Source organism: Myripristis murdjan, chromosome 21 (assembly GCF_902150065.1).
Source record: "Myripristis murdjan chromosome 21, fMyrMur1.1, whole genome shotgun sequence".
NCBI classification, from domain to species: Eukaryota; Metazoa; Chordata; class Actinopteri; order Holocentriformes; family Holocentridae; genus Myripristis; species Myripristis murdjan.
Genome location: NC_044000.1, coordinates 29,622,339 through 29,646,037, shown reverse-complemented (window position 1 = coordinate 29,646,037; position 23,699 = coordinate 29,622,339). Strand labels below are relative to the sequence as shown.

Sequence of the window (23,699 nt, the reverse complement as noted above, 5' to 3'; positions counted from 1 at the left end):
CATCAAAGAAAAGATTTGCAGAGAACTGAATGAAAACAGAGGATAAATTCTCCAGTTCAAAAAAAAAAAAAAAAAAAAAAAAGACCATAGTGCAAGTTACTGCATGGTTGCCCACTGCACATCACGCTCTCAGCAGCATGCCACATGTGAAAGTGCCCATTCACGGGCAGACAGTTATTTGGCATGCAGCTCAGTTTGGGAAGGGAATAACAACTCACTCCATCACTCCGTCATTTCTTACAGTGCATCCTTTACCGCACTGACAGACTAGCACTTGCTCATCTGTTTTGTTGCACATATCCTCTGACAGAGTCTGAGTCAGGCTGCGGTGAGCAATCTGGGCAACAGAAAGCAGGTAGTTTGAAATCTGACATGAGAGGGATTCCCCTCAGGGCGAATACAAGGGAAAACGGCAGCTAACTTGTTTGTCTCCTCCCTTTAAATGTTCCACGCAACTTGCAGTGACATTCATCGAGCTTGCGGGTCTACTAATCCTGTTCGGGGGCCCACGACAGTGCAGGGTAATGAGGGACAGGATGCCATACAGGACAGGGAGCAGCTTGTTAGCGGGGTCCTCTACTAGGGAGGGTGTTACCAAGCTCCGTTGCGATTTAATTGGAGGATCCTGTCAGAGAGCCTGTCTCTATTGGACAAGATGTCACCGACTTTCAGGCGCCGAATGCTCTGGAGAAAACATGCTGCCATCAACAAATTAACAATGTGAGCAGAGATGAGTCTGCGTTACCATGCAGACACTGTAGAGAGTCCATTTTGACTCCCGCGCATTCAGTCTTCATCTGTTCAGGTGCGGATGAGGAGTATGAGCAGCTTCCTTACCTGTCTCTTATGTTGCATGTGTCAAACTGAAGCTCATTGTAGTTTCCCAGCATCCCTTGCTGCACATGATTGAGGTTCATCGGCTGGCTGTTGATAAATATGAGCCGCATACACCCCTGGAAGGCCAGTGTAGGGTTCATACATCCCGTGGAAGGACAGCCTGGTTTGCAAATGATACATGACGCAGGCAGACAGCCCTTCAGTTTTACAGTAAAAATCACATCACGCCACTGGAAAATATCAGTCTCTCTCAAGCTCGCAGAAAGTTTCGGTTAAAGACGTGCCATTAGCAAAAAACCGTGCTACATTTACATTGCAACCACATTCAGTTTCTTCCGAGCAGCCACTGACCTCCAAAGTAAAAGCTGCCTCTTGATTCCAGTTGCTCCCACAGTTCGATGGTGGAAGCCGGTTCATTATCCAGAGTCAAGCTGATGTGTAGATTTCTTGTATCGAGATTCACAGAGTGCCAGAGTCCATCATTGACTCGGTGACCTAAACAACAAGGACATTTCACATGGGACTTGAATGAGACGGCACACAATTTAGTGGACCAGAGCAGTGTGTGAGCTGTGTGTGTGTGTGTGTGTGTGAGAGCTCTGTGTGGGCCAGTGGGCACTGATGAATTTGTGTCATTGCATGGTGTGCTGCTTTAGTCATAACTCCCACCGGGATGAGGAAACGTCTGGGCATGGGTTGCCTCCTTTTTTAATCCTTCACCCAAAGTTTTCTGTCTGCTTTACTAAACCACACAATAGTAACCTTCCTTCACGACATCAGACAATCAATTAGAAGTCCTGGCACAGCGCTATGCAAATCCAGTGCATAATAAGCTGAGTCAGCTTGATCCACTGAACCGTGTTTCAGTCGATTTCTATTTATTTATTTATTTTTTTTTAAAAAAAAGTGAGACTCAAACTCCATCTCGCAGCGCTATAGCTATCAAAGAAGAAGATGCAGCGATGTCAGCTGTGAGTGAAAATTACTGAGACACAGCGCCGGTCCCATGTCAGGCAGCAAATGCAGCGGCTGTCCCGCGGCTCTCAGCTAAGAGGGGGTCATGCAGAACACGTAATGACGGGGAGTTATTTTAATGAGTCATAAATGGTGGGTGTTACATCAAGTTTTTGCCCCGACTCCTGGGGAAACATACACGAGCCCCACTCATGGAGTCTATCAAAATGCAATGATGCCTAACGCTTACAGTGGATCATCATCCCAGAAGACTGCGAGTGCCATAGGCTGCTGTTTCTCCACTTGATTGCCTGTTTCGTGGAATAAGCACCGCAGCCGCAAGGGACTCCTGGCGAGCGCCATCAGTGGGAGGTGCCCTCCCCTTTACTAGCTCACATCTGTCTTAGCCTGTCCCTCGCTGTCGTGCCGCCGGCCAAGCTTGAAGTGACGAAGTAGCAGGGCTGCACATACAAAGTGGTCGCCACCGCTGCATCGTATCTGTGTGAAGGAGGCGCTACTGTCTTTTTTTTTATGACTCCAGTGATCTCTGTATCTATTGTTCACCTGACATGTGGAAGAAAAAAAAATTTGCCTACACATCACAGAAGGATTTTTCCTCTTCTTTACCAGCTTGGTAATTTCCCCTGTGGTGGTTCTGTCAGTGATGTTTGAGTCTAGATCTCTCAGCCCCACTGCTGCCCCCCAGAAATATCCTCAGTTTGATGACAGTATTCCCCCAGTCCTTTTGTTGAAAGCTGCTTTGTGATATTGAGCTCATTTCATCATGTCATTTTGTTTATTTTTTTTTATTTATTTATTTATTTTTTTTATGTTGTACAAGCAACTGTAGATGAGGAGTGAGGAGAATGACACAAAAACTGTCATTTTCGATCCTGCCACTCATAAAAAACATTTAATGTATGCAGACAGTTTAGTCACCTGCCTCTTTGTATTTACAATATCCCCTTGTCACATATTGATGTATCCTCGTTCGGATGTTTTTGACATAACTGCACCTAATAAGTTCACTTTTGTTGATACAAAGTCCGTCATGTTTTTTTTTTTTTTTTTTTTTCTGTTTTGTTTGAAGCCTCCTTGTCAAATCTCTGAGCATATATGCACAATAATAAGGAGCTGTCAGTCATGCATCCACACTGCAAAATGAATCCTCTGTTTTGACGGTAAGGCAAAGAGGTTTGCTCGCGTGAGAGTTACTCTCCAGGTAGAATCAACACTCCTTTTGGATCAATAATCTTTCCACATTAGTGCTCCTGTGCACTTTGGACAAATACACCACTTTATCAGACAGCCATTGCAGTGCTCTTCAGGCTATTCTATTATTTACTTGTCATATTGAAAGCAATTCATGTAGTGCGCGTAACAGCTGCTTACTGGTTGAAGATTCTCGTAGAGAAGACCGGAGTAAGTGTGAGAAGAGTATGCAGTGCGGTTATGGTGAAATTAAATGATTGTGCAGCACAGCTCAAGGTTACACAAGGTTACTCCATTTGACTTGACTGGAGAAAGGAAAGAGATGTTAAAAATGCTAAAAATGTTAGGCTACACTAATTTTATTAACCTAAACTGAGGGAAACCTCTTGGCAGCTCTCCCCACATTGCAGTTGTATGTCACACAAAGGCTGCACAGAAAAAATAAGTAAACTCCAAACCCAAATCTCTGTGGCTCCATACCTCTAACTGTGAAAAATAGAGTAGCAGGGTCTTTGCTGTCAGGTGATGTCACCACCTGTTGGACTGTGGGTGGTACTTTCCACAATTAGTGGTCAGCTAATTAGCTCTGCTTCACAGAGATTATAATTACTTGTTAACAACTGTCCTTCCTGTCCAGGAGTGCCACATTTGACAGCTAGGACTTCAGTGAGATTGTTCACTGCAGCTTCTTCTGCTTCTTCTACTTGTATTTAAGCCCCAACATCTTTGGAGAATCTCTTGAAACACAATCAGACATGTTTTATTTTGTCTTAAGAGTCCTAGAAGCACTAAAACTGGGTCGCTGAGGAGTCACGCTGCAGGATGGTTTCGCCTTTGAGTTCCTTATGACTCTCAGGAAACTCTTAGCTTGCAAAGCAGCTGGATTCATGAGAACATGATCATGCAAGAATCCATCTTTCCAGGCTTCAAGTTAAGTGCTTGTGGCTGAACCACAGTGGTTTGGACTAATAGGCGTCCTACTGGCAGCTACAGGCATCATTTATGTGTGACGACAGTGACGGCTCCTAAAAAATGTCACGTGGGGCTGCTATGGCGTCAGTTGTATTGGAACTGGATGCACAAATTTTCCTTAAAAAGTTGGTAAGAATCGTCTACCAACATGCTGACTGTGTAGGTACACACAGGATGTCAAAGATCTTCAGGTTAAGGAAACTCTTAAGCCTATGCAAATGAAAGCAAACACTGAAAATCCCAGGAAAGTCCCTCCAGTGTGTCCCTGCATTATCCCTAACCGTAACACTAGCCTTGACCAAACTGTTTCACTTGCCTAAATTAAACTTGACCTTAACCATTAGCCGTAACCTTTAATGTGAAAAGGGGCAAAGTCAACACTGTTTTCATGTCAATAAACTGATCTGTGGCCAGCAAGAGCGACTTCATCCTGCAGCGTCGTGACTGGGAGAAGAAGAGTGCGACAGAAGCCAAGAAGCCATTGTTTCAAATTCACCTCAAACCAAGTCGGATGGTGCATTAGGCCAAAGATCTCACAGATGTGATGTTGATAAGTCAAGCGTTTTTCCCGGTCGAAGTGCCCACTCTCTGCTGTTTATGAGACAATTTGGATTTCACTCTTAAGTTTCAATTAGTCACTTCCTCTGTGGAGAAGATTTCCCATTATTGATTGCACTGACACCAGAATTTAATGTGGACAAATTGGACAAATCCACAGCATCCTTCTTGCGGGGAAGTCAAACTCCTCTGGTAAGATGCTGTAGATTAATCAATTTCAGGCCCACTTTGTGATTTCAACGCATAATAAATATGCATTTTTTATGAAAGAATTTGACCTAAATACCAAAAACTACAATCAATGCTGTAGTAGTTATTATACCTTCTGATATGTATTCATATACTCCTATTCCTATTTTATCTTACTGTACCTTTTTGTATTTAGGTAGGCCTATTGATTTCTGTTTTTTCTTATAGGGATATAGGAGAAACAATCTCTTTCAGGACATTTTTTTTTTCTAGCCTTGATGTTTATTTCTTGCTTTGATGTTAATGTTGATGTTAACTACAGCTGCTGGTGATGTGTCATTTGAATTTTCCCTTCGGCGAATCAATAGAGGCAAACCTAATCTAATCTAAACACATAGGGGAATATTAGTAGGCGAACATTTCATTATTTTGTTTCCATGGAAAAGAGTATTATAAATAACCTTGATAGTTTGTGGGTGAGGAGAATAGCCTTTTCCGTTTCCAGATCCACGGCAGAATGTGTGTCAGTGAAGCCAGTCAAAGCACATGCCGCTCTTATTATGCAAGAGGTTCATCTGGCACGGGCCTCAGCCTTCAAAACGAACCAATTGTGGTTTATGAATTTTGACTGAGCATAGCCTTCATGCTGAAAGGTTCCCCAGCTGCAGCAGTCCTCTCTGTCTGCACTTCCCTCTGTGCCTGCCATCTGCTGAAAGTCTGGCTTTCCCAATCAAACATGATTATCTGTGTTAATCTTTGAAATTCCATCCCATGAATCCTTTATAAAAAGGCTCTATGCCGACGATGACGTTTTTCTTCGAGCAATTCCAGGGAGATGAGGAATTGTTTGATATTATTGAGGGCAGAGGTGATAAGAAATAATGCGGATGAAGGACAACATGTGAACAACCAGAAAATAGTGTCTTGTCTGTGAGATGGATTAGGTCAGTGCTGTTGCTCTGTGTCTGCCTCAGTAAAAAAAGCATCAAGCGCACTGCTCAGGCACAGAGACAAGCAGCCAGATGGACTCTGTGCAGCTCATATTGTGGGCAGAGCATTTTGGGGTCAACTTGTGTGTGTGTGTGTGTGTGTGTCTGCATTCAAATGTCTTGATGAGGAAAATACTGCAAAGTCAGGACATTTTGCAGCTCCACCACTGCACCGTTCTAACATGTAATTTAGTCTCATATTCAGTCTTAAACTCTTGTTTTTCTTTAACCAAGTGCAAGTGCAATAAGATAATCCCACTTGTTAATCCAATTGTTTCCAGAATTTTATAGACATAATCATCATTTTCTTGATCTGCCTTGTTTCAACATATTTATACTTGTTCCTAGAAAAGAAATACTCAAAAAAGTGAAACTGCATTGGAAACGACTGGATTTTCACTTGTTTCAAGAAAAAGATTCAGAGACATAGTGTCACTACTTTAGGGAGCTAGGGATGAGATCACGGTTAGGATTAGGTGTAGGTTAGGGTAATGGTTAATGCTAGGTGTGTTGTAGAGAGAGCTGTGTGTGGCCTGCAGCCTCACCAGTGGAGACCTCAGATTTCTGCTGGCCAGAGGTGTGCAGGGTCAGGCGTAGCCGGCTGTTGCTGATCTGCAGCTCCAGTCTCTGGGGCTCTGGGTTCAGCCGGGTGGAGAGGAGCAGCCCGTCTGGGTTCCACGTCCTGAACTGGAAACGAACAGAGAAACCCCCCATGGCAGACGCCGCTGCCGGCAGCGACAGGAAGCTGCTGCTGGAGCTCAGGAAGGTGCAGGCCACCAGCTGGGGCTCCGAGCACGAGAAGGTCACGTTGCCCTGGAGAGCGAGGAACCCACGGCTGCTTACTTACCCATATCCTCATCAACATCATTAATGATGCATTAGGAGACTCATGTTAAAGCCGACCATCTAAACTGTTACATAAAAACTCACACTGAGATAATTAACAAAACAGCAGCCGTAATAACTTATTCTATTTCATTTAGGCTATTTTCACTGTGCAGTAGGATGGATTTTCCCCATGATAGTAAAGACCATGATTAAGTTCAGAGGCTGTATGAAATATAAATTGCCCCTTAAAGAAGAAGCAGAGATACTGTCGGTTTGCTCCCAACCAGTTCTGCTTGGACAAACGGTGGGACAGACAAAGAAAGAAATACACTTCAATTCTGAGAGGTGCCGGGGTCGTGTTAGGTACATGCACCCGAAGACCAGTCATGTCAATTGAGGTCAGAGTCCTATCAATCCCAGTGCCTGCAAGGCAGCAGAGAGCAATCATAGCTCTTTGACTCTCAATGTGATTCCCTCCCAACCACCTGCGGGAGAATTCCCTATTGAAATTCCATTACAGATTCCATCATGGCAGTCAGTGAGCAAAACGTGCCCCTCTCTCTCTCTCTACCTCCCTCTCTCTCTCTCTCTTTCTCTTGTAAGTAAAGGCCTTTTAACATAGCAATCAGAATTTTGAGGGTGGAGGGTGTCTGAGATGAAATGTGGCTTGTGGCTCTTTGACCTCCATCTGATTTGTGTAGGAGAAGAGGACTCTCCAAATGATAGCTCCTGCTCCGGGCTGAATTCATTCATGGATGTAATGGCACAGCACTTAGGATCAGGTTTAATGTGATGATGAAGCAAAAATATATTTGTTTTTACATCGATTTGCTCCCTCCGTGTACCCCTGAATCCCTCAAATTCATGTAAATACTCAAATGTCATTACATGTGCTCAGCTCACAGTTTAGGCAAATGTGAAACCCTGTAGCCACGACAATTAAAACTCATTCACTGCTGTTTTTTTTTTTTTTTGCTCTTTTTGCTCTAAGTATTAAAAAGTCATTGACTTCCCTCCTCCTCCACGCCATGGCCACCTCACGGCTCACTGTTGATGCTTTAATAATCCATGAATCTTACTCACCACACTGTATATCTGCGGCTTGCGTCTCTTCGCCAGGTCTATGATATTGATTCCGTTGTAGTAGAGGTTTTCGATGCAGCCGTGGAAATTCTTCCTGAGGAAGGTGCCGGGTTTGCCAGGCAGTGGGATGCCTCCGAAGCTCAGCTTTGAAGACAGAATAAAACTCTACATTAGATACAATTTATATTCATAACATTGTTTTTGTTTTTTTATTCAGAATCATATTACAAATAAATTCCCATTCCATTAGGCATTAAGCTTGTTAGTCATCATGGTAAAACCCTGTTTTATAACAACAGGGTAAAATCTTCAATCCAAATTGGCCACAGAATTAAAGCTAATATTTATTTTTGTTTGTTTTTGTTTTTGTTTTTATAGATATATTTTTAAAAAAGTTACTCTCTTTTTACTCGTTCAGCTTTCCTAAACATTGACTCAAATTTTGTTTGCCATTTACATCACTGCTTTTAAAACATTACCACTGATAAACCATGTTTCATAGCCTCAAAATACCCATAAAATGCATGCATAGCCTTGCCAGTAAATGCACCATGGGAACAGCTGAACAAATCCATCTGCTAGTGAAAAAAATAGCATCACTTCAATAAATCAAAACATAAACAAAGCCTGTAGTAGGGTTATAATGGTTCAACATGGGGTGCTGTTGTGTAATCACAAACTGGAGCGTAAAGGTGCTATGTGTAGTATTTTGTGTTTCTCAAAATTGTTGTCAGGCAACACTTCCCGTAACCCCGACTGTTGGAGGATGTTGCTACTCCCTCCTTGTCCTCCCTGCTTGCCTCTGTTTGTTTGGAGGGGCAGGGAAAAGCCGAAAACAGCTCTTGATAACAGCCAGTGTGTGTTACTGCAAGAAGTAAGCTCACATGGAAGTGGAAACTTTGCAGGTAGACAGTATAGGTTTGTTCCTGTACCTGAGCATGTTCAGCTCCAGGAGTGCTAATCTACACTTTATCAGCTCCACCTGTACAGTCTAATGCAGTTCAATGCAGCAGCTCTGCCTTAAATTCTACCTTTAAACAAAGTTTATAATGTCCAGTGTTTGCTGACATTGTGGAGAATGTGTAAAATGAATACCATGTTTATTATTGAGGTTGTAGTTTGCAGAGGTCTTGTATTGGACTAAATTATATGAAGAGGTATTTCTATTTTTTTGTCCTCCCTATTTATATACAATGAGGGGGACAGAATAGTGGAAACACCAACACAATAAAATGCAGTCCAGTCCAACAGCAGCACTAAGTATGAGCTTAATGCCAAACATAGAATTGAATGAACTCTGTTACTGTGACAACAAGAAAACCTGAGCATTATAGACATCAGAAAAGTAAACTTTATGGCACAGCAGTCGTATTGGGTTGCATTAGGTGGACCTAATAAAGTGGCCGCTGAGTGCATATGGCTCACAAGCCATTTTTGCCTGAAGTCATATGGCTCCCAACAGAAATCAAGTCTAAATGAGACTAAAGGACTTGTTAGAGAGGAGACTTTTTGCAGTGGAGGAGCTTTTCAGGAAAAAAGAAAATGCCCTGATAAAAGGAAAACACAGCTCTCCGTGGATGAAAGGTTCCTGAACCCTGGTGTGGAGAGTCACTCTATACTGCATTACAGTATAGACTCAGAAGGTTGCTGCTGAAATATGATCAGATTTATAGGTATAGAGATTGTTTTTGCGGTTTATTGTCATTTATTCCCCCTGTCTTTAATGCTGTATTTTTTTTTTTTTTTTTAACTGTAAAGCACATTGCATTGATGGTTCAAAATCTACAAGATAAATAAAGTTTATTTTGCTATGGTAATCAGTTTGTGCCATAAAACAAACAAACAAACAAACAAACAAACAAAAAAATCCTGTCAAATCCAACCTGTTTGGACACGTTAAACATAAATGCCCTGTTGGTGCTGTCAGTTTTCTCCGTGGGGGTGTCAGTGTTTGCAGTTGCTATACTAATGTCCTTATATTAATGATCAACTGATGATAACATGTCTACTTGAAGCGCCGTCAAACACTGGCCATGCTGACATGCCCACAAAAAATCTGATTGTGACGTGATTACAACAATGACAAGGCGGCTGCCGTGTAAACACCATCCTGTGTTGTTGTGATGCTACTTTTGGTGGGAGTAAGAATAACAGAGATTATTCAGAGCACAGATAAGCCTTAATGCTGGTTATTGTGATTAGGTGGCAGATTTACATATCTCACAAACAAGCACAGCCTACTATTAAATTGTAACAGTATTATGAGGCGGCAAAATATATGGAGGAACTAGATTTTATTGAATATAACTAATCAGGTTCTTTTACAGTAAAATAAAGTGGAAGATAGCGTGGGGAAAAGCAGTGAAAAGTGGAGCGATGGGCCCATACTGCACGTCATGAATCACCGTACATTATATAAATCATATAAATTATGAGACAGATGTAGAGTGTAGCGCCATATATGTACATATATTAATTTATCTAAATTAAAGATGTCAAAATTAAACAGCCATTTCATATTTCTTCTTAGTTTCTCCACCAGAGTGTTCCAGGATTTGGATGAGACATTTCATTTCAAAGAGCAAAATTCTTAAATCATCATAGTGTGTACAGCACAAAAGCAAATGAGACTCGCTTTCCACTTCTCCCAGATCACACAGCTGTATATATTCGTTCTCTGAAATGAACTGAACAAGAGGAGGACGGAGACAAAAAGAGATGAGGGGAGGAGGGAAATAAGAGGACTCAAGAGGAGAATTCAGCGGAAGGCGGAAGGAGACAGCAGCCGCACTGCAATATATCACCGGGCGAGCGCAGACCCACCTCATAATCCACCTCCAGCGAGTCTCCTTCCCCTTTGGTGCGGAAGTGCTGCGTGTGGGAATCCACGGTGAGGTTCACCTGCCTGTTGAAGCGCTCGATCAGGACCGAGTGCCAGTGCTGGTCGTCCAGCAGGCTGCCCAGAGTGACGGCGACCCGGCTGCTGCTGAACCTCAGCCGGGTGTCGTCTGGAAACAGGCAGAGCGCACGAGAAAAACAGCATGAAAACACTTTGACCGGGCTCAGGCGGGAACCAGTGTGAACCTTTAAATGTCTGAGGGCAGCCAGGCAGAGGAGCTCAGGTGCGCCGGTAATTGGAAAAGCAGCGTACAAAAAAAAAAAACCTGTGTACAAATACACAAACACAAAGTACTGAGTGACAATAGATGGATAGATAGAAAGTATTGCAGAGACTTCCACTCGAGCCATCTCACCACACACTTTGCTGATGAATTAATGAATACACGGAAAGGATTTTGACATTTGTTTTAAATAGTCTAAGTAGACGTTTGCCTTTGAAAGAATATTTGCTTTCATACTTTTACCCCAAATCTCTGAATGAAAAAAAAAAAAGATGGTATTTTTGGAAAGAACAATATTAATAACAAAATACAGAGAATATTGGAAAAAGCAGTGTGATTTTGTTTCCCCCCAGATGTACGAACCAAACCAAAAAAACAAAACTGAGACCCAAAAACCACAATCCAAACTGAACCATGGGTTTACTGAATCCTTACAACCCAGATAGACAGACAGACAGACAGACAGATAGATAGATAGATAGATAGATAGACAGACAGTAACTGGAGGCACGAAGGGACATACTGTACAGGGAGAGAGAGTAATGCTCCCACTGGTGACTGGAAAGGCCAGGGCGAATACCTACACTGCCTACACACACACACACAAACACGTCCACACACACACAGACACACACAAGTGCACACAAACACACAGCCTGCGAGTCCCCAGATCCCTCCCACAATGCTAGTTGGTATAAAGAGGCTCATCAATCCATCCTTTCATCCACCCGGGTCCCTGCTGACCAGTTAACCGTGACCCACTGCCTCCGTCCCACCCGGGCCGGCTGCGTTAACCCTTTGTGTCCCGCGGACGCTGTGCAGGCTGTGCGACTGCATCACAAAAGCGTCGGCCACGGCTGGTACCGTCATGGAGGTCCAGCAGACAATCAGCTGATATGTCGCTGTGTGTTTAAATGACCACACACAGCTTGAATTAGGTATATGTTTGCCATTACACTGATTTCTTAATTTCTTCTTTTTTGCAGTATGCTGATTGACATTATTTGCAAATATCAAGGTTTCTGTGATTGTGCTTTAGTCGTGTTTATGCTGAGAGGTCGATCTCTTGTTACGTTGGCTTATTCAATTGTGTTTGTCCAGTAATACCAGTGATTGCAATTTTAACAGCTGACATTATTTGTGGTCGGTGGTAATCAACTATAAGAAGATTCTTTCACAAACGGGATAATGCATGTTTTGTTTTGTTACTTCTCTTGACTTAACATCAGTTTGGCGGCGCTCACTCTGACCTATAGTGTGACTTTATGTTGCGCACTCGTGCAAAGTGAGAGTCCTTGTCACCGGCTGACCCCGAGCCGCCGCCTCCTTGTTTGTGCTTCTCACCCAGGTTGAGGTAGAGGGCCAGTTTGGCTCGGTGAAGCTCCAGGGTGATGTAATCCCCCCTCTGACCCTCCCCGTGGAGCAAAACCCCCTCGGCCTGGCGGCTCTTGAAGCGCAGGGAGATCACGTCCTTCACCGTCGACATCGACTTCTGGTTGAACCGGTAGAGCAGGGAGCTTCTGCCGTCAAAGTCCGCCACGTCCGACTCTAAAATTGTTATAAAGTTGCATTATACACTGAAATTCGGGTAAAAGTCGGTGATAATAACAACCTCAACACCTATTACATCAGCGATTACAATTATTATTACAACACTGCTTTTATTATAGCAATATAATGGGGAAGAAGCATAAAACACAGTTATGTTACACACTATTTTGGTGAATAATAAGAATAAAACATATATTTTACACTTCATAAAGGTAAAGCTACTGTGGTATCGCCATGGATGATGCTGTGCTACGCTGGAGGATGCCGCCATGTCAGCTGCACACCTGTTATTCTGCTTATACGCTCGCTGGTTCACCCTTACCGTTCGGATGAAATCGATTCCTGTGCGTCCTGAAGAACATGGTTGAGACCAGTTATTAGTTTGGGGGCTTTTTCAGCTTTACCGATATATAATTCTGCTCCAGAGAGACACTCATGCATAGATTCATGAATTTATGGATTGCAAGTCTGTAATGCAACAATATGAGAGCCGCATAGCAATGCTCCCTGTCTGTCTGTCTCTCTGTCACTTTGTCTCCCTCTGTTGCTCTCTCTCTCTCTCTCTCTCTCTCTCTCTCTCTCTTCTTCCTTCCTCTACACAGTTTTCAGATGTGAAAAAACTCAAATGATTCTATGATTCACCTCCATCTTCACTTGTAACCAAAAGTACTTTCCTCGAAGACAAATCTCATGACCGAATAGAAATTCTTGGTGGTAATTTTGGTAATTCCATTAATTCATGCAGTAATTCATGTAGAGTTTACTTGCAAAAGCAGATAAATGCCTTTCCTAAGATACTTTTCTGAACCCAAGTTCAAATATCATTGCAAAGGCCATGTTGCCAATGCATAAGATTAGCATACCAGTGATTTTTTTTTTTTTTTTTTTTTAAATTGGTATTACCTGGAAAAATATGGGCTGCAGAAACTAATACAAATGGAGATACGGTATCTGCCTTTGCAAATGAACTCTCCACATATACTGTGAGATATGGGATTTCTGTGTACCTATCTATATAGATACAGAGCTTCAGCGTGGTGCTTGTGAGACATTAATGGTATATAGCTACCGCCTCATCCAACATTAATACAAGGAATCATGCTGTGGAACGGTTGGGCATTATAAAAACTGCTCACTCAGGGATAATTATAACTGTCTTTCACAGTGCAGTAATTCACTGGCTCATCCAGTTAGTGCTGCTTCACAATCTGTGGGAGAGGCATCCCGGTGACTCCCCTTCATTTTATTTAGGATGGCTCAGGCTGAGGCTCGCTTGTCATTACCTGTCTCTATTAATGTTACCGTGCAGGCCACTGTGTCTGCTCAGCGTTTCCTCCTATCACGCGCGAGCACGGAAGTCTAGCCTTTTTATTTCTCACAAGTGCAGGCTATAAGCTGCAGCGTATTAACTGCAGTGATGAGAGAGATAAAGGAGGGAAGGTAAACAAGGTGGAGGGATTAAGATAAACACTTACATATACATGATAACGGCCCGTGTCGGGGAGTAAACTGTGACATGCAGCCAGTTATGTGGCATTAAATTACAAAATAAATGTAAGTAATTAAAATGTAAGTAATTACAGTTACTAATCAAAATGTTGGTGATGACAGGGTTTAAATCACAATGTATTTTTTGGTAAAAAGGTTACATGTAGAATATAAGATTCATTTTGTTTGCATCTTTTCGTCCTGCAGGAATGTCTTCCTTTGCTGTATTTCATTTTTTGACTGATTCTCATGTTTGAATTTGTGCCGCCTCTCGTCTGCCAATCAAATCAAAGCCCCGGGCAGCCGGTCTGCCTCGCCGACCGCAGCAAGGCAGGTGACCATGTCAGCGGACGACAGCGGGAAACTGGGTCACTGGGTGAATCAGAGAGGGGCTCAAACCTTACTCTCTACAGTGTAAATCTAGTTGACCAGTTTATGATAATCAAATCAATATAGTAATCAAAAAGAAATCAAATGTGATAAATTGCATTACTATAATGTAGTAATTGAAAATAGTTACATTACTTATTACATTTTTAACAGGGCAATTCGTAATTTGTAACCTTTCCCAATGACAGAATCATGTAAGCTATAACAGCATTATACTAGCATTAGAATTTGCATTAGCATTAGCATTAGCATTAGAATTAGTATTAGTGGTGGGATTGTGGCCAAAAAGTCTCAACCTGCTTTGATAATCTGGGTGAGGGAAGTGATAGAGAGACACTTTCTCCTTCCTCAACAAGAATGCATTAATAATATTAATTTAGGTATTGGTGTGATTATGGCATTAGTTTTACTATTCGTGTCAGCATTATTAGCATTGGCACTGTTAGAATTAGCTCTCTGTTACTGTTGTTTTTAATGTTGGTAGGTGATTAGTATTACCGTTAGTGCTATTAGCAGTATTAGTATTGGCATCATGCAGCCTATTAGCATTAGTGTTAGTATTAATGGCAGCTTTAGGCTCTATTGGGTATAATTTTTATGCGTATTGTTATAATTGCTGTAGCAACATCTCAACATGCAGGGTTTTTTTTTTTTGTTTTTTTTTTACACCTGTATTTTGTACAGAATCCAGTCCGATTCGTTCGATGACATGAAAACAAGCGCAAATGCAATTAAAAACAAACCTGACCATTTGAAAAAAAAAAAAAATAGCGCCTTTGGATTGTCACTGCTGATGTAGTCGTCATAGAAGTAAATACCACAGAAATAACCACTCGCAGTGATGAAAAAAAAAAGTGAAAATGATTTCCCATTAAATGCGATAATTTGGTGGGTGATAAAAACAGGGAAAAAAATGCAAACCCGGGAGTACTATGAGCTATAATGCATGGCGTTCATCAGCTCAGCAGTATGTCTCTGCCACCTTATTAGAAGACTGTGACTTCTGAGGGATCGGGCTGTGGCACATACATTGGTGGAATAAGACTTATGGGCAAAAATAGTGATTAGAAAAAAAAAAAATTACAATGGTGTTGATTTAAATGTAAAGGAGATGCAGATAAAAAGAAAGAGGAGATGTGGACTGCATAAAGAAAAGACTGCAACTTAGTACATGTCCCTAATATTTTGCACATTTATGGTACAAAACAAATCTTGTAGATGGTGAAAGAGTTGGGTTTGGTGAATGAATGAGCTCTTGTATGTGGTGTAACTGCAGGGTTTGGTGTATAAATGAATTTGTGCATGTGGTGGTGCGGCCGCCACATTACTCACTGTAGGAGCAGCCGTACACCTCCACCCTGAGGCCCAGCCAGCCACTGGGGTTCCAGTCCAGAGGGATGAAACGCAGGAAACGGGTCCGGACCGAATGGGAGAGCTTGTGCTGGACGACGGCCTCCGAATTCACGTTCCCTGCAAACCTCTGCCGTCACAGAGACATAAGAAATAACCAATATGATAAATTGACGGCGGTGTACAATCGAGGCAGAAAAATAGCCACACTTCCAATGAAGAATAACAGAAATGACCTTAAATCTGTGGGGGGGGAAAAAATAAAATCACAGTATTTTCACCAGGGAATAGAAAAGGCCTTCTTTTTTAGCTGAACGCTTGAAATCCAAGCAGAAAAAAAAGAAAAGAAAAAAAAAAAACTTCTAAATCTGTTGAATAGCATGGAGAACAACGGAGTGCTGACAAGGCAAACCCAAGGGCGATGTCTTTTCCTCTCCTTGAACATACTATTTGATGAAAAAAGATAAGAATCATTGTGTGGTGTGGAAATATGAGAATATCCGCTGAAAGGGGCCTGTGAGGAGGTGGGGAGGTGGGGTGGCGGTGGCGGTGGTGGTGGTGGGGGGCTGGGATGACCACTGGGGCAAGCAGCAAGTGGAAAGACAAGGGGTCTCTCGCATTGTGTCTCCTTCCCCAAGAGATAAAAATGAAAACTTCCCAGCGAGACTCTGAGATGTCATTATTCTTCCTCCTCGCCATCGCCCCCACCTCCCCCACCTCCCTCCCCCCTTCACAGCATCAACAGTCTGTGCCACAAAGCCAGGGGATATAAACAGAGAAACAAAGAAAGGGAGAGAGACAGAGACAAATACAAAGACAAAGAGTGAAGTGTGTGTGTGTGTGTGTGTGTGTGTGTGTGTGTGTGTGTTTGTTGGGAGGGGAGGAGTGGGTGGGGGGGGGGGGGGTTAAACTCCGCTCAGATGACTGATTACCACGGCTCTTCATAACGGATTTGAGGCAGGTGACGCATCAAATCGATAACGACGTGTATTAGAAAGTAACGGAAAGATAGATTGTTGACACTGGAGCTCCAGGCTTTGTGAATAGCCCAACAAAGTCAAGCAAGGCCAATAATTCAGCTTTTCCCCCAGCAGCTGAAAACACAATGGCATATGGGGAGGTATGCTGACTGGTGGCACAAATGACTGTACAATGCCTTTGCTGCAAAGAAGAGCCAGAATTTCTCTCTGAGGAAATAAATACACCAAGATCCAGGTTCTTTGTAGATAATGAAGGAGACAGTCGGACAAGGTAACTATTAAGGCTGTTATTGTGATTTATGCCAGTACTTTCCTATTTTGAGCCATTTAAGTGGAGCCTTGCGGCTGAATCTTAAAAGAGGTGCAAGCTAAGCACTTACACATGCACAGTAATTCATGTCTGTGCAGAAGAGGCATTAACAAATTTCACTGGGGGTTTACACATTCGTTGGAGGCACATGTATTATTTCAGTGTTCTGAGCTGTAAAAAGCGTCTCTGGCAAATGAAATTAGAGAAACATGTTTGCCTCGTCAAAACACGGCATGCATATTCATGACGCTGGGGTTTCCTAAACGTTTTCAGCCCGAGCCTCGAATTTAGCCGATTTGGTCGTGTCCTGGGAATCGGGCTAATGGAGACATGCTGGTATTTTTGTCATGCTGTAGGGCTTGAACCATGACCTATTTTGTGCCTTGATGATAGTTTAAGAAACGCTGTGGTAGGAAGAGAAGTCTAACTCCTCTAACTTAGATAAAAAAAATAAAGTTGAGCATCATAGCAGTAAAGGCGTTTCATTATCTGGACTCCCAACTTTGCGTCTGGCTATTTTGATCAAACAAACAAGCGCTGATTACGGCTGCAGTGCAGTCATTTTAACTATTCATTAGCTCACATGGCAACAGAGGGGCACTTGTCGGCGTGAGTCATTACCAGTCATATTTATCACCCCTACAGACTGTTTTTACTCATACACAGGAACCATGGCGAACACCCCGTGAACCATGACGTTTCTTTTTTTCCGCTTTACAACAATACATCCTCCCAATTACGGCACAGAGATGAAACAGAGTCTCCCGACCGAGGCCTGAGGGTGCCCAACAGCTCCCAGCGGGCCACGGGGCTCAGGTTAGTCTTTGTCCACATAAACAGTCCTAACCCCACAGTGACTTCATTATTTCTATTCCTGTATCGACTGTTGAGCGGCCTCCCTCCTCATTCATTAAGACTCTTTACTCTTCCTCTCCTGTGATGAGCTCCCTCGTGCCATTTTTCCTTTATGCCGCCGTTACATACTGTACAGTAAACACACGGACGTCCAATCCATTCCATCAACTGGGTTTAGATAAATCCTGCGTTTGGCGTAGAGCGCAGTGGCGATAACAATGAGGAATATACAGCATGAAGGGTTCATTTGCAAAAACAGGAAAACATGCATTGACTATTGTATGTAATCCTTCACATAACTTACTTTAAAAAAAAAAATGTTGCAAAACCCAATATTTCCTATGTTTTAGCCAACAAATTATTTTTTTGACTGATGTTACTGGATTAAATCATGGAAATAACAACAACTGGAGATATATAATTTTTTTTTTTTTTTTTTTTTTTTCAGACTCTTCATGTATGCTGTAATATCATTAAAAGGGTTCAAGGGCTTATTGATCAGCCAATCAGCTGAGGCGAATATGTGCCGTAGGGGAGGCAGGCGGGGGGGCGAGTGTTGCTCCAGAGTGACCCGACTGAATCAAAACATCACATTTACCATCAAATGTCATTCAGTCAGCCATGCATGTCATACCGACGGGGGGTCACATAACGAGAATCAACACTGAAGTAAGGATAGCGCTGTATATTATCTGTTATTGTATTATTATTGTTTAAAAGTATCTTACAGACACTCCCAGTGCAATTTAACTCATGATTTCAGATAAATCAACCTTAAAAGCATCTATTTTCAGCTAATCCTCCACATCACCTTTCTGACAATTTTCAGTTACAAGGTTAAAAATGCAGTCAATACGTGTTGCAGCGCAGTACAGGGTGTTTCTATTCTGGTAATCAAAGAAATTAGGAGCAATAAATATGCACTCGGTAAAAAGACCAATTAGCACTCCTGCAAACGGATTTTCATCCTTGTTATGAATCCCATGAGCATTCCCATCTAACATACCTGAGCAACTAACAAGCGTGAAAATGAATATGTTAAGTATTCCTAAAAGGGAAAAAATGTCTTCCACATTCACATTCGCAGAGGTATAAATAAGTGCTCTTTACACAAGGCTGTTCAAGGATGATGATGATGATGGTAATCTGGACCCCCTGCCAGGAAGTATTTTCAACATGCCCGCCATGCATATTTGCTAAGAGTGTTTTGCTAATTTGTTTATACCGTGGTGTAGATTACAAATACTACACAGGAAAATAGGTTGGAAGCGAATAAATATCAGGCCTGCCATTTGTGAAGAGTTACCTTAAATGCTTGATTAAGCATAAAATGAAACTTTTTTCTCCGTCGCATAAAACGAAGGGGCATTCAAACGTAAGCCGGTGCTTTAATTGTTCTTTGGATTGCTCAGACAAAGTTCACATTTCATCACCTAAAAGTTCTGCAGACACGAGTCCACGTCTTTTCTCCCTGGTTTTGGCTAATTAGGTCATTACTGGCTTGTAGAGGAGTATCAGTCTGTTGTTTCACACGTTGCCTGCAATCCCTATTGTGCCTTTTACAGCTTTACTTATAACACTCCCACAGACAAGCGTCGTGAAGATGTGCGAGAATAGATAATTGTGTTGCCGCCGTGACCCGGGTCAGGGACAGGCCAGAGATAAAATAGACAAGTAAATCTTGAGAGAGACAAAGAGAAGCACTGAAAGAGAGAGACAAGGGGGAGAGAGATAATCCACATGTGTTTAAGTGGATGTATACACGTGCTTGCACATAATGCTGTCATCACTAATGATTTTATTTCAGCTTTCTGTATTGTAATTTATTTATTTACTCTGTCTGCAGAGCTGGTGTTTATAATGCTGCAGCGGATCTGGCAGGGGAAGGTTTGCTGAGAGTTAGCAGTCATATCAGCAGCTGCTGCTCTCTCATTAGACCCCTCAGTCCAGGTACCGGCAGCAAGCCATTACCTTTGAACTTCCCTTGTTAAAATGCCAGACGGATGTCAATTAATATCACCCAAAGGCTTGGGTTAAAGCTGTGGTTAGCCACCTTTGGAGAGGGTTTCATTAGAGATGCCTCACTAATTAGCCGTCACTCATACCACAACATCTTTAGCTCCGGGTCCACACAGCGATCTGTCATCGCATATCATCAAGAAAGAGTCCAACCGGCAAGGTATGAGTGTGAATGTACTTTTAATAGAAAGGAAAAAAATAATGAAATCTGAAAAGTAATGTATGTGGCCTTTTTCCTGCTTGTCTGTTTTCAGTGAATTGCATGCTGATTTTTCTTTTAGTGTTTCAACCTATTTCACCTGGTTGTTTGCTGCATGAATCTTAAAGGAATACTCCAACATTTTGGGTAAAATTCCCTTTCTCCGACTTCCCCAGACTGAGACAAGATGTCGGATACCATTTTCACCTCTGTACGTCCGGTGGTTCGATTTTTATGGGTAGCATTTCACGTTAGCTTAGCATAATGACTTGAAGTCTATGGGAGTCGTTAGCCTAACTCTGTTAAAGTGAAAAAATAAACTGTACAGAAACTATGAAGCTGTCTTATTTACACAGTGCATGTGTATGCAATGCAATGCTTATGCAGCGCATGTTTATTTCAAATACACATTTTTGAATAAAAAAAGAGTAATTTTAGGAGAAGTTAAATTGTGCTGGACCTTTGTATAGCTTCAGCGGTATGTGGATCACTGTGATAGGTGGAATGATATTCAGTGGTTACAGTTCCACAATCTTTTGATGTGACTTTTCCACAAACTTTTTTTAACCCAAGATGTGTATTTCAAATCCACATGACACATTGTGTAAATAAGACAGTTTCAGAGTGGCTGTAAGGTTTATTTATTCACTTTGACGGAGCGAGGCTAACGACTCCTATAGACGTCAAGTCTTTATGCTAAGCTAACATGAAATGCCACACATAAGAATCAAACCACTGGACGTACAGAGGTGAAAATGGTATCCAACATCTTGTCTCAGTCTGGGGAAGTCGGAGAAAGGGCATTTTATCCAAAATGTTGGAGTATTCCTTTAAGATTTGAAAGAATTGCAAAGTCTCCCAGACAGTGGGAGTGAGACAGTGAGTGAAAAAGCCCCAGGTCATGTTAGCAGCAGTCAGAGCTGACGCTGAATGCAACCAGGGTGAGAGAAACTCTTCCCTCCTTGTATGTTCAGTAATACTGCTATACTTGTACAGTTTGAAAAGCTCATCCCTGTGAACTGGCTGATGTGTGCGACGGAGCTGGAGGCTAAAATTGGCTCTTGGTGATTTTGTCCGCCTTATTATATTTGATTAAATTTTAGCCACACCCGTCTTCATGATGACACCTTCCATTTGCGCTGTAATTACCAGGCAGTTAATTCCAGCCTCTCTCTGTATAAACTGTGCGAGACATAACATTCAATAGCCCATTCAATAAAAGCTTTCTAATGCATTTTTGTTAATTTGGCAAGTGAGAGCGCCTCGGCGATTTATGGTTTCAGCTTATTGATTACTAATAATCACAAGTCAGCCTCTCGTTTGCTAGAAATACCATGACTTACTTGTTAAAAGTGTGTGAAAGGAAACGTCATGTAGATTCTATCATTGTCAACTCAAACATTAATTTATGCATCATTTTAAATAATCGTTGATGCAGCACTCGTTGTTGGTGATGATAATAACACAGTCCACATTACTGCCTGTAAACTAGGACAGGCTGCCTGTTTGCGAGCACAGTCTGCAGCCTGCATGATGCACAGGCTGTTCCCATTCACTTTATGGTTACATTCAATCACTAGTCAAGACTTAAGGAAAATACCGAAAGTGAGTTGTGTGCTGGACATATTATATGCTTTGTTTCATTTCAGCCTTAATTTTTACATTCCAGTGTACTGTAAATAATACATTTTCAAAGATCTGTGGAGGGAAATAAATTATTCAAAACACTGCACAGCGGTGGACTTGCTGTTCACCCTCACATCACAATTTTCTTTTAATTTCAACACACTGGAAGAAGGAATACTACAAAGCAAAGCCATTATATGCCAATACAATGTGTTAATAGGACTGACGAGCAGAAAACCCCACAAGTGTGGAGCCGAACTAGGTTTTGCCTTTTATGTTACTCCTGTGATTATTACTAAGTGTTGAACCAATTCAAACATCCCAGTGACAGAATTTGACATAACTGGGGCGAACACAATAGGTCATAAAGAATTGATGGCAAACGGCAACATCAGGCGGTAAAAACAGCCTGTTTTTTTAGACACTGACTCAATTATGCACAGGGTGGGCAAACACACTATGGCATCACATGGGAGATGAAAACATGCACTTAGAATAATGTGTTAACACCACACACACGGTAAATCTCACACCAGGCTGTGTCTCATTGAAGGAGATCAGGATATATAGCAAAAAGGTGCAAAAAGGTCAACCTGCACAGCGTCTGTAAGGGTTTTAATTCCATATATCATGACAAAAGACGAGAAATGCATGTTTCTTTGTATGTTGTCTTATCTGGATGTTCGTGCACTAGTTTAGAAAAATAGCTATAAATAGATTTAAAATTCAAATAGAAACCTGTGTAGAAAAAAAGCAATATAGAAGAAGAAAATACACCTATTTCCTAAGTTTCTTATTCTTTTTCTCATAAATTACCTCGGCGTATTATGTGTGGTGTGTGAGGTTAAATGTGACCTACTTTAGCTAATGCACACTTGACCAGTAAATCTAATTCTGATTACACTGGATCAGATACCTGCCTTTATTACAGCGCAGCCAAAGAGGAAAAAAAAAAATAGATCTTGCAGGAAAAATGAACAAATAAGTGACTCACCCCGACTCCGTCCTCGTGTCTGTACTGTTTCCAGGCCCGGCCCGTGTCACTGTAGAGCAACAGATAACTGCTGACCCAGTCCGAGCTGTCGTAGCGCCCCTGTGTGGCCACGGCCGTCACCTCCATCCTGTCCCTGAGGTCCAATTGGAGCCAGGGCTCTCGGTCTGTGACCAGAGGAGACCAGCCTCCTGCTCCTTGGGAGGGCAGAGACACACAGGAAGAGGGGATCCATTTAGCATTCTGTCGATGAACAGTGGATTGTTGTGGTTTATCCTCAGTCTTACTGTCCCCTCTGCCAGCGGGCTCAGTTTGCAGAAATTGTTGAATTCCTGCGCTGATGCCTGCACAGACGGTGTTCTTTGCTGTGCTACTGTTTGTGTATAGGGGGCTTTCAGGTGACGTAACAAACCGTCTGGCCGCCGTTCAGAGTCTGTAAACAGCCTTTGCGTTTGTAATTGCACCATGGAGAAAAGATTTCGATGGACATGGTGAATCTCTGAGCTGACTGGGAGCCCATCCTCTCACCACTGCCACTGATAAAGTGTGAAAAGATCGCCGCTGATGATTTGTGTGTGATGATGGCAGCGACTTAGCTACTTAACCATGGTACCTCTGTTTCACAAAGCACAATGAGAGCTTGTCAGACAACTGGGAAAAAAAAAAAAAAAAAAAAAACATACTGCTATAGTCTGTCCACAGTAAGCTAATTAATATTTATAAAGCACATTTCAATCCAAGTAGCAAAAAGCTTCCCTTCAAAATAAAAGAGCAGCTGCATCAAAAAAAAAAAAAAAAAAAAAAAAAAAAAGGTGAGGAATTAAAAGAGGTTAAATGAAAGTTAAACCAAATTCTGCCAATAAAAAACGTCAATTTCATGTTTAGGAATATGATTCAGTCATGCATGTTGATGATAACAAATACGATACACAATTGCAGAAAAAACACACTTTTTAAAGCGAGCAAACTATCACTGTCTTGTTAAGATGTCAGATTTGCACATTAACGCATCTAGTACATTGTTTGTGGCTATTAGTGACATGTCGACATTGGCATCATCTGTATTGCAGTTTTTTCATGTTTCCTATTTCGTTTAAGTGCCTAATATACAAAAGCAATTGAATTTGAAAGCAAAAATTAAAATGACTAAACATTGTTTTGCCAAGAGGCAGCTGGCTACCAAATTAAGCATCTCC

The 23,699-nt window shown here is 42.0% G+C and overlaps 1 protein-coding gene across 2 annotated transcripts in view; it reads right to left on the bottom strand.

The window, feature by feature from the left end:
* Positions 1-23,699, bottom strand: part of LOC115379664 (contactin-associated protein-like 5) — a 72,662-nt gene that overhangs the window by 34,534 nt on the left and 14,429 nt on the right. For both annotated transcript variants that reach the window (XM_030080466.1, XM_030080467.1), the window contains exons 3-10: positions 22,507-22,700; positions 15,506-15,653; positions 12,089-12,292; positions 10,446-10,630; positions 7,623-7,766; positions 6,257-6,524; positions 1,189-1,332; positions 838-997 (exon numbers count right to left, since the gene is read on the bottom strand). In XM_030080466.1, the coding sequence (XP_029936326.1) occupies positions 838-997; positions 1,189-1,332; positions 6,257-6,524; positions 7,623-7,766; positions 10,446-10,630; positions 12,089-12,292; positions 15,506-15,653; positions 22,507-22,700 (1,447 nt within the window). The remainder of the gene's footprint in view (positions 1-837; positions 998-1,188; positions 1,333-6,256; positions 6,525-7,622; positions 7,767-10,445; positions 10,631-12,088; positions 12,293-15,505; positions 15,654-22,506; positions 22,701-23,699) is intronic.